General features: G+C 36.3%; 1 protein-coding gene across 6 annotated transcripts in view; it reads right to left on the bottom strand.

The window, feature by feature from the left end:
• CYP39A1 (cytochrome P450 family 39 subfamily A member 1) overlaps positions 1-15380 on the bottom strand; it is a 90049-nt gene that overhangs the window by 71790 nt on the left and 2879 nt on the right. For 3 of the 6 annotated variants that reach the window (XM_077903769.1, XM_077903766.1, XM_077903770.1), the window contains 4 exons: positions 4713-4848; positions 2016-2190; positions 1632-1766; positions 531-680 (listed from right to left, as the gene is read on the bottom strand). In XM_077903769.1, coding sequence (XP_077759895.1) covers positions 531-680; positions 1632-1766; positions 2016-2190; positions 4713-4821 — 569 coding nt within the window. In that variant the 5' untranslated portion in view covers positions 4822-4848. Of the gene's footprint in view, positions 1-530; positions 681-1631; positions 1767-2015; positions 2191-4265; positions 4406-4712; positions 4849-15380 lie in introns of those variants that run through there. The other 3 variants (XM_077903771.1, XM_077903767.1, XM_077903772.1) reach the window with 3 other exon arrangements.

Here is a 15380-nt window from a genome sequence, read left to right as displayed (position 1 = left end):
ACTAGCTATGATCTTTTTAATATTTTCTGACCAGTCACTACTGCAGAGCAACTGCTAAGACATTTAAAAATCATGTGTTATTTTGCATTGGAACCACTGAGCCAATTCTGAAAAATACATTTGACCACACCTCCTTTTGCCCTAGAGAAAACAAGGACCACAATGTTTGACTCTTAAGACTGTTCAGACTTGATGGTTTAGCAGGGTTCCAAACTACAGCAATGAATGTGGTAGTATTAAGGAGTAAATGGGATAAAAGCCCCCAAAAGAAATTGTTTCATTCTCATATCTTCTCTCTCTATCTCATTTTTGCTCCTCAAAATAAGAAAGGGAAAAAAGAAGTAATACATCTTTCTTCTTTGGTTCCTCCATCAAGTCACACACACCCCCAAAACAAACTGGTCATTAAGAAGGAGCGTCTATCTCTTCCATGTGGATGCTGTTCTACTTAGGACAGGGGAATACAAGATGTGTATGAATTGCTGGGAGGAGCTTGGTCAGTGAATTAATTATAGGGAAGAGCTCTCTACCTTAGGAGACATTCTGGCATCTGGGACCCGTACTCAAAACCTTCATCGTAAGCTTGAAAATGCTGATAGAACTCCCTGATTTTTCCCTCATTTCTGGGAAACAAACCTTTTTTAAAGAGCATATTCATTGTAACTGGATAAAGGAGATTCCTACAAAGATAAAAAACAAATAGAAAGTCAGACCCAATGACTGAAGGAGAAAGGCAAAGGATACAAAAAAAGGTATTATTTAATAGCTATATATTAGAGGTAGATTCTTCTGGGAAAGAGTCACTCTTGAAAGGTTTTAATATTTGCTTACTGTGGTCAAGATAACTTAGGGGTAACTGAAATTGTGGTTTATTTATCGGAAGATTTTAAAATGCTTTCTAAACAAGCACTGGTAGATACTGGCAAATATGAGATGATGAGCAGAAACAAATTGATTCAATATAATTTCAAGTACTTATTATTTAGCAAATAATAGCATTTGCTAAGATACAGACTTAGTCTCAAAAGAGAGCCAAAGAGTCAGGGCAATATAGTTACCAAATTTCCTAAGCTCTCACGGGATCCTACAGATTTAAGCTAGTACTGCTAGATACTAAGCAGTATCTGTTAAGTTATAGATACTATAGTTCCTATCATCACTGAGTTTTGCCATAAGTGAGTAAAATGATTACTGTGACATACATAAATTAAAGAATATCAAAGACTGTTAGTATGACCTAGATTAGTAACACTAAGTACTGCTTGTTTCATTTTTATTTACCATCCCTTCCTCATTTGAAATTTTTCAGGATCTCCTTCCCTCAAAGTTTCAAAGATATCCAAGAATTTGCTTGGTTTTGTTGTAGATACTGGGCATGCCAAAAGTTTGGTTGATTGCTGGTTTTTGTTTGTTTGTTTGTTTGTTTGTTTGTTTTTTCCTCTTTCTCTTCCTGGGCCCCTAACAAAATATTGAATGTTGTTCTTTTTTTATGAGTCTATCTATTGAATCCTGCCTTCAGCATCCCAGTATCCCACTAAGATGGAAAAGTACCTAATTGGTAATTTCAATTTACCAAATCTTCTTATGCATGCGAAGAATTTTTCTCAGGGTTCCTATGCCCAGCACCTTACCATTGCCAGAAAGCTCCAGAACATGAATGAGGCCGCCTGAGTCCCTCCTCTGCCTTATCCTGACTCATCTGTCTCCCAAAATCCCCTCTGGATAGGTTATGTTCTACATGCCATAGAATGGCTGAGGAGAAATTACTGTAAATGGATAGAAATAATTGTATTGGCTTATTGGTTCACCTTCAAATTTGAGTGCTAAAGAAAAGTTGTCTGTTAATTAAAATTTAAAAGATTAATAAAATCTTTTAATTGCCTAGTTAGATAGACTTCATTAATCCACCATATAAGCTTTAAAGTTAAATGTGTGGGCTTTAATTCCTTTTTATTCCAACCCCCCCCAAAAACAAAAAAACAATAAGATCAAATAATACTAATGCATCTATTTACCTTACTAAGTGGTTCAGCTCCATTGTCCCATGAGTGCCTAAATTCTCCAGTTGCTCATGTAATTCTTCAGTCAGTTGTCCAGTGAATTGATACAGGTTGAAAGTCCCTATTTTCCCTTTCATCATGATATAAAGTTTTTCATGCAGTGCTAAAAAAGTATTCTTTGGAATTGATGCTATAAACAGAGAAAACTATTTTCAAAAGAAGCAACAACTCCCTGAAGCAAACTGTCCATCTATCTCTATCTACTATTACTTGGTCATTAGGGATTAGAGCCAAAGTCCTCCCAGAATCCTCCCAACACTTATATAATCACCTCCTGCAAAGAAGAGTAGGCAAAGATTCAGCCTATCCTATGAGACAGCAGAAGTCTGTAGGGAAATTCACTCTAAGGGGTGATCTACAAATGGGTGATTAAGAGGGTTTCTGGGAAATGCAAACCTAGAGATTTTTCTTTCTATGTTTAAAAGATTTCATTGGCTTCCTAGCCTTAACAAAGTTTAAAAGGCCTTCTCCCATCTTTCCAGTTCTCCAGTGACATTTCCAGGCCCTTCTCCCCCCAAATTTGTATCTCAGATACAGTGTGGTATTTCCAATATTTATATTTATATCTCCCAGCATTTTTACGACATGTTCTATCTGCTCAAAACACTCTTTCCTTGACCAACCTCACCCCGTTCCCACACACCTGCAACTAGAAGCCACACATTTCTCCTACTAACTTCTATTTCTCCTTCTACCCCATGAGTAGCTCTGGTTCCACTACCTCCTTTGTGTTAGTGTTCATGTTCCTTCCATGATATACACTCCCACTTGAGTTCAGCTAGTAAGAGTGTAAGTCTTTATAGTCATTATTCTTGTGCCATCTGGTGGCTCAGTCAGTTAAGGTCTGTCTTCAGCTCAGGTCATGATCTCAGGGTCCTGAGATCAAGCCCTGCATCAGGCTCTCTGCTCAGCAAGTAGTCTGCTTCTCTCTCTCCCTCTGCCCCTCTCTGCCACTTATGGTCTCTCTTTCAAATAAATAAAATCTTTTAAAAAAACTTATTATTCTTTTATATTTTTCTTTAATCCTGTTTTATTGTCTGCAAAGTAATTTTTTCAAAAACATTTTTTTAATTCAAATCCTATTTGCCAACATATAGTATAACACCCAGTGCTCATCCCATCATGTGCCCTGCTTAGTGCCCATCACCCAGTTACCCCATCCTCCCACCCACCTCCACTTCTGCAAACCTCTATTTGTTTCCCAGAGTTAGGAGTTTCTCATCGTTTGTCTTCCTCTCTAATTTTTCCCCACTCAGATTTCCCCCTTTCCTATGGTCCCTTTCACTATTTCTTATATTCCACGTATGAATGAAACCATGTAATTGTCTTTCTCTGATTGACTTATTTCACTCAGCATAATACCCTCCAGTTCCATCCATGTCAATGTAATTGGTAGGTATTCATCCTTTCTGATGGCTTTTTTAGTTTTATATTTCAACAGCCTTTTTATGTGTAGATAATATTTTATATAAGTTAATTAAAAATGCTTAGGTTTCCTGAGTATACATCTTCTCTGTAGTAGGGAACTATAAGAGAGGAATGGGAAGCTGGCTCAAGAGCACATATTAACATATTTTGCCTATTAAATAGAAATACTTAAACGGATATCCCCAGAGGAGGCAAAGGTAAAAAAACTTGATCACTTCCATGCACCCCTGATAGGTGAGTAAGCTGGCACATTTTTCTGGAGGGATACGTGAACTTATAGACCAAGAGCCTTCAAAATTTCAAAATATTTATATTCTTCGATCTGGAATACCCTCATCTAAATATCAAGAAGCACTAAATTGAGAATTTAACTAACATGTTGTGATTTTCATGCAATCAGGAAGAAATAATCATCATGTTATTCGTCACTGACAGCTTTTAAAACTTTTTTGCTTTAATGGCAAGAGACACGTGAGAGGCTACACAAAGATGAACCTAAGAAAGAAGCCAAAAAGGAAACCACGAGAAAAAAAAAAAGCCATAAACAACAGAAGCAAGCACAGACATGGCGAAAGCAAAGAAAAGAATCAGGCACAAAAATGAAAGGACTCCGCATTCTTGGGAGGACAAATGGCCTCAGCACCGCACGTTTGCAGCCTGGGAAGAAATAATGTGGATAGTCACACTGGAAGCATGCTGACAACTACAATCCAGCCAGCAGTCTCTGAGGACGGAGAACAAAAGGCCACCAATTACATGAAGCCAAGCCCCACTTACCTTAATGGCCCCATGGAATGTGTCAGGAAATGCCACAGTAAAGGGCTTACTAAGCAGTGGAATTCTACTTTCACTGAGCAGAGTAGCAACATGTGATCAAGCCAAGAGCTATAGCCTGTAGAACACTGTATACACAGCAGCAGAACAGAGTGAATGACATCTTGGGAGCTGTAACAGGATACAGATTCCAAATATTTTCCAAAGTAAACAGCAGTGAGGTAACCTCATCTCTTACATACGTCTAATTAAGACTTAAATGAGGCTTATAATTTGTTTTTCAAAGACCGAACTCATCAGATATTCTTTCTACCTTCTGTCTGAATTTTAAAGAATAAAATAAAGAAGGGGCTGTCAATATTCCTGATAGACGAGTGAGAGTATACTGCTAGCAAAGCTACTCTTGGATTCCAATGTGGTATTTTCAAACTATCTGAAAATATTCTTTACCTGTGCGATAGACGGGATTTTGCACTGCTAGTTCAAAATTCACTTCTTTGGATTTTAGAAACACATTAATTCCCTCTTCTTCAGTAACAAAGGTCATTCGGTTGCCCATAACAAATACTGTAAATATTGGTCCATACTGAAAGAAAACATAAATACAGCTATTAGTAAGCATTTCTAATAAGTTACTGGGCCAAGGGTTATGTGAGAACCCCAGTGCTGAAGTCATCATAAAGATACAAATTATTATGATTATATAATGGTGATTATTTGTAAATTTTGATGGATTCAGCCAAATCTAAATTACGCAAATCATAATTTATTCTGTCCTAATACTTAACTTTCATTTTGATCATTATTTGTTTTAAAGTTTCCTTTCTTATAGTCTAATAATAATAATTGGACATAATTACTAAAAATTATGTCAAACAGTGATATTTGAACACTGTTTCCCAGATATCAACAGGCGTATGACCAACTATAGCTCAATTTTGTCCATGAAAAAGACACAAAACAGCTGACTGATATTACCTTAAATCTGTGGTCACTCAACAATGTCCTGCAATCCTAAAAATTTCTCGAATGTGTTCACTTTTTCACTTTCCAAAATTACTATTTCCCCTGAATACCTGGGTGTTACGAAGCAAAGGCAAGCACATACAGTATGTTGTAGAAGTGGTGCTTATGTGTTAGTTCACAAACATTTCATTTTGAGATAATTATAGAGTAATGTGCAGTTATAAGAAATAATACAAAGCAACCCTATGTATTGATTACTGTTTTCCTTAGTGCTAATATGTTGCAAAACTATCCTACGGTAACAGAACCTCCAATAGTGATAAAGTCAAGGTACAGAATATTTCCATCACCGTGAAATGCCTCATGTTGCCTTTTTATAGTCACATCCATTTTTTCCTCTCATTCCACCTCTTCTATTACCCTTGGCAACTACTAACATGTTCTCCAGTTCTATAACATTGAATTTCAAGAATGCTATACAAATAGAATCATACAGTGTGGAAACTTCTTGGATTAGCATTTTTTTCACCTGGCATAATTCATTGGAGACCCACCCATGTTGCTGATCATTCCTTTACATTTCTGAGTAGTATTCCATAGTATGGATGTACTATAGCTTGTTTCAACATTGTTGAAGGATGTTTGCATTCTTTTCAGTTTGGGACTATCACAGATAAAGTTGCTATAAACATCAATGAACAGGTTTTTGTGTGAACACATATTTTCATTTCTCTAGGCTAACTGCTGACAAGTGGCATTGCTAGGTCATAGCAATAGTAAGGCAGCTCCAAGTTTCTTGTTTAAAGAACTGCCACAGTGCTTTCCAGGGTAGTTGTACCATTTGACATTTCTGCCAGCAATATATGAGTGATCTAGTTTCTCTGTACTCTTACTAGCACCTGAGTGTTGTCACTATTTTTTATTTAGCCATTCTGCTAAGTATGTGGTGATATCTCATTGTGGTTTTCATTTTCATTTGCATATCCTCAACTGGCTAATGATGTTGAACATTTTTCATGTGTTCATTTGCCAGTTTTATATCCTATTAAGTAACTTGTTAATATCATTTGCCATTTCTTTAGTTGACTTTTTTTTTTTTAAATACTGAGTGTGGAGAGTTCTTTATATATCCTAGATAGCAGTCCCTCATCAGATATGTGACTTCCAAATATTTTCTCTCCTGTCTTCCCAGTCTCCTTTTTTTTTTTTCTTTGTCTTCCCAGTCCTAACAGGGTCTTTCACAGAGCAAAAGCTTGTAATTTTCATGAGATCCAATTTATCAGCTTTTGTTTTTATGGGTTGTGTCAAGTCTAAAAACATAGTTTTAGTCCCAGATTATTCTTTTTTTTTTCTAAGCGTTATGTTTTACATATACATATTGTTTTTATGGGTTGCGTCAAGTCTAAAAACATAGTTTTAGTCCCAGATTATTCTTTTTTTTTCTAAGCATTATGTTTTACATATAAGTTGGTGATCTATTTTGAGTTAATTTTTATTTAAGATGCGAGACTTGTATTTTATTTTGTTTTGGCTAATTGGTGTCTAATTGCTTCACTGCCATTTGTTGAAATGACTATCTTTATTTAAATAAATAGCTTTTGCGCCTGTGTCTAAAATCATTTGGGCATTTAGTGTGTCTATTTCTGGGTACTCAACTCTGTTTCATCGCTCTCTGTATCTATCCCTCCAACTGCATAATCTTGAATACTGGAGCTATGTAATGAGTCTTGAAAATGAGTAGTAATTCTTCCCATTTTATTCTTTTAAAAATTGTCTTAGCTATTCCAGTTCTTTTGCCATTCCATGTAAATTATCAAATAATCTTGTCTATAACTATACTTTACTAGAAATTTGATATAATTTGCACTTAACTTGTATATTTGATTTAGGGAGAATTGACATCTTTACGATGGTTGACTTTTCCAATCCATGAATATGGTATGTCTCTTCATTAATATCTTCAATTTCTTTCATCAATGTTTTGTAGTTTTCAGCATAAAGTTCTATACATGTGCTATTAAATTTATATCTAAATATTTCTTTCTTTTTGAATGACTGTAAGTGGCACTGTATTTTTAACTATCATTTGCACATGTATTTAGTGATACAAATGTTGACTTTGTATTCTGTGACCTTGCTGTATTTTGTGATTAATTCTAGGAGATCTTTTGTAGATTCTTTGAGATTTTCTAAGTAAACAACCACATCATCTGCAAACAGAGACAGTTTTATTTGTTCCTTTCCATATGACTTTTGTTTCTTTTTCTCACTTAATTGCACCCACCAGAACTTTCAGCATTTTGTGGAATAAAAGTGGTGGCAATAGATATCCCTGCTTTGTTCCCAAGCAGAAATGAAGCATTTATTCTTTCACAATTAAGATTACTGTTAGTTGTAAAATTTTTGTAAATTTTCTTTATGAATTTGAAGAAGCCTCTCTCTATTACTACTTTTCTGATAGTTTTTAACAATCACGGATGGGTGTAGCATTTTGTCAAATGCTTTTTCTGTACAAATCAATATGTCCATGTGACTCTTCTTCTCTCACCTATTAGTATGGTGGCTTGCACTAACTGATTTTCAAATATTGGGCCTGTCTTAAATCTCTAGAAGGGACTCATGGGGCCATGGGGGTTATAATCCCTTTCATATATTGCTGGATTTTATTTGCCGGTATTTTGCTGAGGACATTTGCGCCTATATTCATAAGGAATACTGATCTGTAGTTTTCTTTTTTTCTACTGTCTTTATCTGGTTTGTTATCAGGTGACCCTAGCTTCATAAAATAAACAGACATACTCCTTTTCTCCTTTATGGAAGAGATTGTATAAAATTGATGTTAATTCTTCTTTAGACATTTGGCATAATTAATTCTCCAGTGAAACAATCTGGGCCTTAAGATTTTTTAATTCATATTTAAAATTATGAACTCAATTTCCTAAATAATATAGGGTTACTCAAATTATCTATTTCATACTGAATATGGAATACTTGTATTTTGGGGTGAATTTGGTCCATTTCATCTAAGTTGTCAAAGTGCAGGGTTGTTCTAAGTGCACGGTTGCTTACAGTCTTCCCTTACCATCTTTTTGATGCCTGCAGCATATGCCTCATTTTATTCCCAAGATTAATAATTTGTGTCTTTTTTTTCCCTTCTCTTGTGTGAGGTCTTTCAAAATTATTGCTCTTTACAAAGAATTGGTTCTTTCACTGATTTTCTCTATTTTTTTTTTTTTTTCTGTTTTCACTTTCATTGATTTCTTTTGAAGTGAAAACAGAAAATATTTCCTTCCTTTTTCTTGTTTGGGGTTTATTTTGCTCTTTTGTGAGGAGGGGATTGACAGAGCAGCTTTATTCATTTCACTCTTAATGCTCCTTTATAATGCAAATACTTAGTGATAATTATGTCTTTCTCCGCACTGCTTTAGCTGTGCTCCCTCTCCAAACTGATAGGTTGTGTTTTTATTTTCTTTCAATTCAGCATAATTTTTAAAAAAGATTTTATTTATTCATGAGACAGAGAGAGAGAGAGAGAGAGAGAGAGAGGCAGAGACACAGGCAGAGGAAGAAGGAGGCTCCACACAGGGAGCTGGACGTGGTACTCAATCCCGGGCCTCCAGGACCCTGCCCTGGGCCTGAGGCAGGCGCTAAACCTGAGCCACCCAGGGACCTCTGGATTCAGCATAACTTTTTATTTCCCTTGAGACTTTCCCTTTAACTATTAGATTATTTAGAAATATGTTGTTTGTCTCCAAGTGTTTGGAGAGCTTCCTATTATTGACTTCTAGTTTCATTTCACTCTAGTCAGAGAATACATTGTATGATTAGAATTCTTTTAAATTTTGTGTAGGTCTGTGGCCCTGAATACGATCTAACTTGTCATGTGTCTCATGGACACTTAAAAGATTACATAACCTGGGATCCCTGAGTGGTGCAGCGGTTTGGCACCTGCCTTTGGCCCAGGGCACGATCCTGGAGACCCGGGATCGAATCCCATGTCAGGCTCCCGGTGCATGGAGCCTGCTTCTCCCTCTGACTATGTCTCTGCCTCTCTCTCTCTCTCTCTCTCTCTGTGACTATCATAAATAAATAAAAATTAAAAAAAAAAAAGATTACATAACCTGCTTTAATAGGTAGAATGCTCTACACATATTCATTAGATCTTTTTGGTTGGTGGTCTTTTATATTCTAGCTGATTTTCTGTCTTAGCTGTTCTACTCATTGTTCAGGTTGTTGAAATATTTAATTATAACTGTGGATTTGTCCTTTTCTTATTTTGGTTCTAGTTTTTGTTTCATAGAATTTACAGCTCTGTGGTTTGGTGCATGCATGTTTAGAATTGCTAACTCCTTCTGGTATACTGATCCCATTATCACTTTATAAGCCCTCCCCTCCCCCCCCATCTCTGGTAATTTTCTTGGCTCTGAAGTTACTTTTTCTGCTATTAATATAACTCCTACTTTCTTTTGACTAACGCTTGCACAATATACCTTTTTCCATATTTTTGTTTTTCACCTGCTTATTTCATTATATTTAAAGTGAGTTTCTATTTTACATCATATAGTTGGGTCATTTTTAATCTATTTTGCAAATATTTGTCTTTTAATAATTGTATTTATATCATTTATAGCTTAAATTATTGACATACTAATGTTTAAGACTTGTTATTTTTTGTTTATTCTCTCTGGTTTTTGTTTTTCTGTTTTCTCTGCTTTCCTGTGTGTTACTTGAACTTTGTTTAGAATTCCATTGACTCATCTATAGTATTTTTAAGTGGACCTTTTTGTGAATTTTTAGTGATTACTCTAGCTATTACATTATATATACATAACTTATCATAGTAAATTAGTATAGCCACTTTTTAAAGTTTTTTAATTCCAGCATAGTTAGCATACAGTGTCATATTAGTTTCAGGTGTACAATGTAGTGATTCAACAATTCTATACATTACTTAATGTTCATCAAGATAAATGTACTCTTTAATCCACTTATTTCACCCATCCCCCATCCACCTCCCTTCTGGTAACCATCAGTTTGTTCTCTATAATTAAGTCCATTTCTTGGTTTCTCTTGCTCTTTTTTTTCCTTTGTTTATTTTCTTAAATTCCATATGAGTGAAATCATATGGTATTTGTCTTTTTATGACTTATTTTGCTTAGCATTATACTCTTTAGCTCCATCCATGTTGCAAATAGCAAGGTTTCATTCTTTTTTTAATGGCTGAATAATACCTCAAAAAATATAAATGGGGTGAATAGCCAGCAGTGCAATTAGTGGATCACAGGGTAGTTCTATTTTTAACTTTTTAAGAAACTTCCATACTATCTTCTACAACAGCTGCATAGCGTGGCCATTTTACCAGATCAAGTGAATCTCTCTTTATATATCTTTGTTTTCTCCCATTTATAATATTTATAATTATACATTTATACATTTATATTTATTTTATTTAAAATATTTATAATTATATAATTATAAATTTATAATGTAATTTTCCTTAGCATTTCCCTTACATACATCTAGAACAGTATCAAACAGTGTTATAATTTTTGCTTTAGCCACCAAACATAATTCAGAAATCGTAAGAGGAGAAGAAAACTATTGCATTTACATATCTTTTGTTTACTGTGTCCTTACTTCCTTCTTGATGTCCAAAATTTCTTCTTTCATTGCTTCCTTTCTGTTTGGAGAACTACTTCTAGTCATTTGTTGAGGACAGGTCTTCCAGCAGAAAATTCTCTTAGTTTTCCTTCAACTGAGAATGTCTTGGCTCCCCCTTAATTTCTAAAGGATATTTTTGCTGGAGACAGGATTCTAAGTTAATAGTTCTTTCCTTTGAGCACTTGAAAATTGGTATGCCATTCCTCCTGGTCTCCATGGTTTCTGATGAAGAATCTGCTATCATTCCAGTCCCAATTCTCACTGTAATAAGTTTCCATTTGTCTTTTGTTGTTTTTTAAAATTATCTTTGTCTTTAGTTTTCAGAAGTTTGTCTATCATTTGTCTTGCTGTGGACTTCCTTAGCTTTATCCTGTTTGGAACTAGCTTTTCTAATCTGTAGGTTTACATCTGTTGCCACATTTGGGAAATTTTCAGCCCTACTTTCTACAGATACTTTTTCAGTCCCATCCTCTTTCTCCTCTGTTTCCAGGACTCTGGTGACATAAATGTTAGGTCTTTTACAGTCCCTGAAGTGCTCATCTTCCCCCCCACAACCCCAACCCCACCCCCAGTCTATTTTCTCTTTGTTTTTCATACTGGGCAATTTTTATTGACCTGTGTTGAAATTCATTAGTTCTTTTCATTCTTCTCCGTTGTGCTATTGTATGCATCCACTGAGTTTTTTTTTTTTTTTAGTTATTGTATTTTTCAGTTCTGAAATTTCCATGTTTCTACTTTATATATATTATTTTATTACAAAGACTTTGTTTCTTTCCTAAGACTTTCTATTTTTTCATTTCTTTCAAGCATGCGTGTAATTACTTGTTGAAGCATTTTTATTATGGCTGCCTTAAGCTCTCTGGAAGATAATTCTAATAGCTGTGCCATCTGTGGATTGTTTCTTCTTATTCCAATTGAAATCCTCTTGGTTCTTGGTATGAGGAGTGATTTTCTACCAAAATCTGGACATTTTGGATACGATAACATGGCATTTAATTTAACTCATATTTTTTCCAGGCTTTCTTTGGCATTATTCTGATGTTGGAAGGGGAATGCCACCTCATTATTGCCACGTAGGGGGAATGGGAATTTAGTTTTATCAGTCAGCATGGGGAGAGGACCCCTTGTTACTGCTGTTTGAGGGTCAAAGCAAGTCTCCCTACTAGGTTCTTCTTATATCACTCTGGCTGGGAGAAGGAATTCCTCATTATCGCTCCCACATGGCTTCAGGAAAGAGAAGATGTTTGAGGAGTAGCCTCTTTCTTGCTAAATGGTGATGAAAATCTTGACCCATCCTCTAAGGCTCATGGGTCACCACCCCAGTGAGTAGGAGGAGACTCCTTGTTATTGCTCACTGGTGATACAGTCGGTGCTCTTGGTGTGGTCTCCATTAACACCACAGTGGGGATGGCCTCATTCCTGCTGAGCAGGACAGAAAGTCATGATCCTCTTCTAGGCTTCTTTTGACATCACCCCTGCTAGAAGCGGGAGGGTTACTTCATTACAGCCTGGCCAGGATTTAGGGCTAGCCTTTTCACTATGGCATCTGATGCCATAATTTTTTCCTGCTGTGTTTGCCTGGAGTGGTTATAGTCTAAAAGTTTTCTGTCTCCCTAGGCTGCTCCTTTCTTGGGCCTTTACCTTAAGAGAGTAGGCTTGAGTTTGTTTTTTGTTTTTTGTTGTTTTTTTTTTACCTGTGCCCACTGGCATCTCCAGGTTGCTGGCTTTTCTAGACCCCAATCTAGATACATGAAACAGGAAAAAAAATCAAGGATTTCAGTGCCATATTGTTCACCAGAAACTGTGGTCCCTAGCCTGTCTGCCTTCCTCTCTCTACCTTTTAGAATCTTCTCATGTTTGTTTTATATCTAAGGTTCAATTATTATTTAGCTGCACTTAGTGGGAAGAATAGGAGAAAGTGCAACTACCCCATCTTTTCAGAAGGAAACATTTCTAATTTTTTTTTCATTCACAGAATATCTCTGAAAGTTATATAAGAGAATGGAAGCATTCATATTGGAAGAGAAGATAGGCATCCAGAGGATAGAGATGAGAGGAAGCCCTTTTACTCTATGTATATGTTCATGACTTTGGAATACGGACCTATCTGAAAATAAAACTATTTTTTAAAAAAGACCAACTTCCAGTTTTGGTAGTGGCATTATGGTATGGCAACTCCTTTCTGAATTGTTCCACTTCTTTCCTGGAAATCACACAGAGCCACAAGGAGAATGAAACATATGCAAAAGCAACATACTGATCTGAACAATAAGAAGAAAATATACTAACTACAATGGTTACCCCTAGTACCTTATACCTGCAAAACTCTCAGTTCTGCTCTTAGTAGCTATCACAGCATGGTGGGAAAGAAAACGGGAATGTGCAGTGGGGGGCAGGGCGGTGCACCACAGGGAGGGAAGTTCAACAATGGAAAAGCTCGGAAGGGATCCCTGGGTGGCGCAGTGGTTTGGCGCCTGCCTTTGTCCCAGGGCACGATCCTGGAGACCCGGGATCGAATCCCACATCAGGCTCCCGGTGCATGGAGCCTGCTTCTCCCTCTGCCTGTGTCTCTGCCTCTCTCTCTCTCTCTCTCTGTGACTATCATAAATAAATAAAAAAAAAAATTAAAAAAAAAAAAAAAGAAAAGCTCGGAAATACACACTCTTGAGATATGAGAAGGAAATATACAGAGTTGGAACCACTATGAGATGTACTAAGATACACAGGCCGTGGGTACTGAGGGAGGTAGTAAAAGATAACACAGGAAGCACTATCTTCTAAAAGTGAAGAGTACACCTGGGAAGACACAGGTCACCTCTTATACTAGCAGCAGCTATTGAAGAAAAGTCAGTGAGAACTCATCTGCAAGATTATATACTAAAAAGCAAAGCAGCCATGAGTGCACAGAGGCACTATATTTTCACTGTCATAAAGTAGGATAAAAGACTAAGTCAAGGGCAGCCCGGATGGCCCTGCGGTTTGGCGCCGCCTTCAGCCCAGGGTGTGATACTGGAGACCAGGGATCAAGTCCCACGTCAGGCTCCCTGCATGGAGCCTGCTTCTCCCTCTGCCTCTCTCTCTCTGTCTGTCATGAATAAATAAATAAAATCTTAAAAAAAAAACAAAAAGACTAAGTCAAGAAACCTGGAAAGCAACTGCCCCCAAGCAAAATCTCCTGCTGACAGCTAGTCCAAGACAACTTAACTCTTTAAAATACAGTTAAACAAAAAAGGAAAATTCAATTCTGTAAAAAAAAACTTTTAAAAAAAATAAAAGGGAAAAAAAGAGCAGAACTTGCTTACAAATGAAATAACTCACCAAAAAGATTCTGCCATAGGGTACATGAAACCTATAATGCAAAATTACTTTCATTTTTTTTTCATAATGAAAAAAAATGAACGTACTAATTGCAACTACAAAGGAAATAAGCAAAGAAGAAATATAAGAAGCCATGGAAGAAGCAGCTGGACAACAGAGGAAAATTAGGAGATAAAGGAACACAAGAAAGAAAGAAACAGTAACGACATTTCTGAATAAACGATAACAATGACTGGGGTGCCTGGGTGGCTTAGCTGGTTAAGCACCAGACTTGGATTCAGGTCAGGGCATGATCTTGGGGTCCTGGGATCAAGCTTTGCACCTCACTGGGCTTCACACTCAGTGGGGAGTCTGATTCTCTTTCCTTCCCCCCATGCTCTCTCTCTCAAATGAATAAATAAAATCTTTAAAAAAAAGATAACAATGACAAGAAGCACAAGGGAGTCTACAACCCACAGGAAATAGACTCTAAGGAAAAGAGAATATAGAAATGTGAAAAAATTTTAAAAATCATTAAATAGAAATAAATATGTGAAAAGAATTTCAGGGGAAATGACACCTATAGAAGATAGGTAAAAGAGGCTGAAACTATGCATCACTGGACGTCTTTGGCAAACTCCAAATTTATTTACCCAGCTGCTGAATTCAGTATTCCTGCTTGGATATCAACATACCAAACACCAACATAACTCAACAGATCCTTTCCTTTTAATTTTTTAAATTTTTATCTTTTACGTTATTTTTTATTTTTTATCAAACTCAACCTAGCTAAAGCTGCACTTCTGATAATTATCCCCTTCCAATAAGTTCTTATATTTGTGACGGTCTCACTTGATGGCAACTCCCATTTTCTAGCTACTCAAGCCAAACTTCTTGGAGTCATCTTGGACCTTTTTCATTCTTTTATACATCACAGGCAACTGGTGTGTAAATCCTGCTGCTTCTACCTTCAAAATATATCCAGCCACTTCTCAAATTTCCACTGCCATCACCATGGTCCAAACCACAATGATCTCAAGTTTGAATTATTGCAATAACCTTCAAATTATCTTCTTCCTTTTATTCTTGCATTCCTGTTTTAAACAGAGCAGCCAAAGTGAACCTTTATGATTTAAATCAGATCCCATCACTCTTGGTCAAAACATTCAAAAGGTTTCCTATTTCGTTCTAAAT

Source organism: Canis aureus, chromosome 7, assembly GCF_053574225.1.
Source record: "Canis aureus isolate CA01 chromosome 7, VMU_Caureus_v.1.0, whole genome shotgun sequence".
Lineage (NCBI taxonomy): Eukaryota > Metazoa > Chordata > Mammalia > Carnivora > Canidae > Canis > Canis aureus.
Note: the sequence above shows the minus strand (reverse complement) of the source record. Positions and strands in the feature narration are given on the sequence as shown.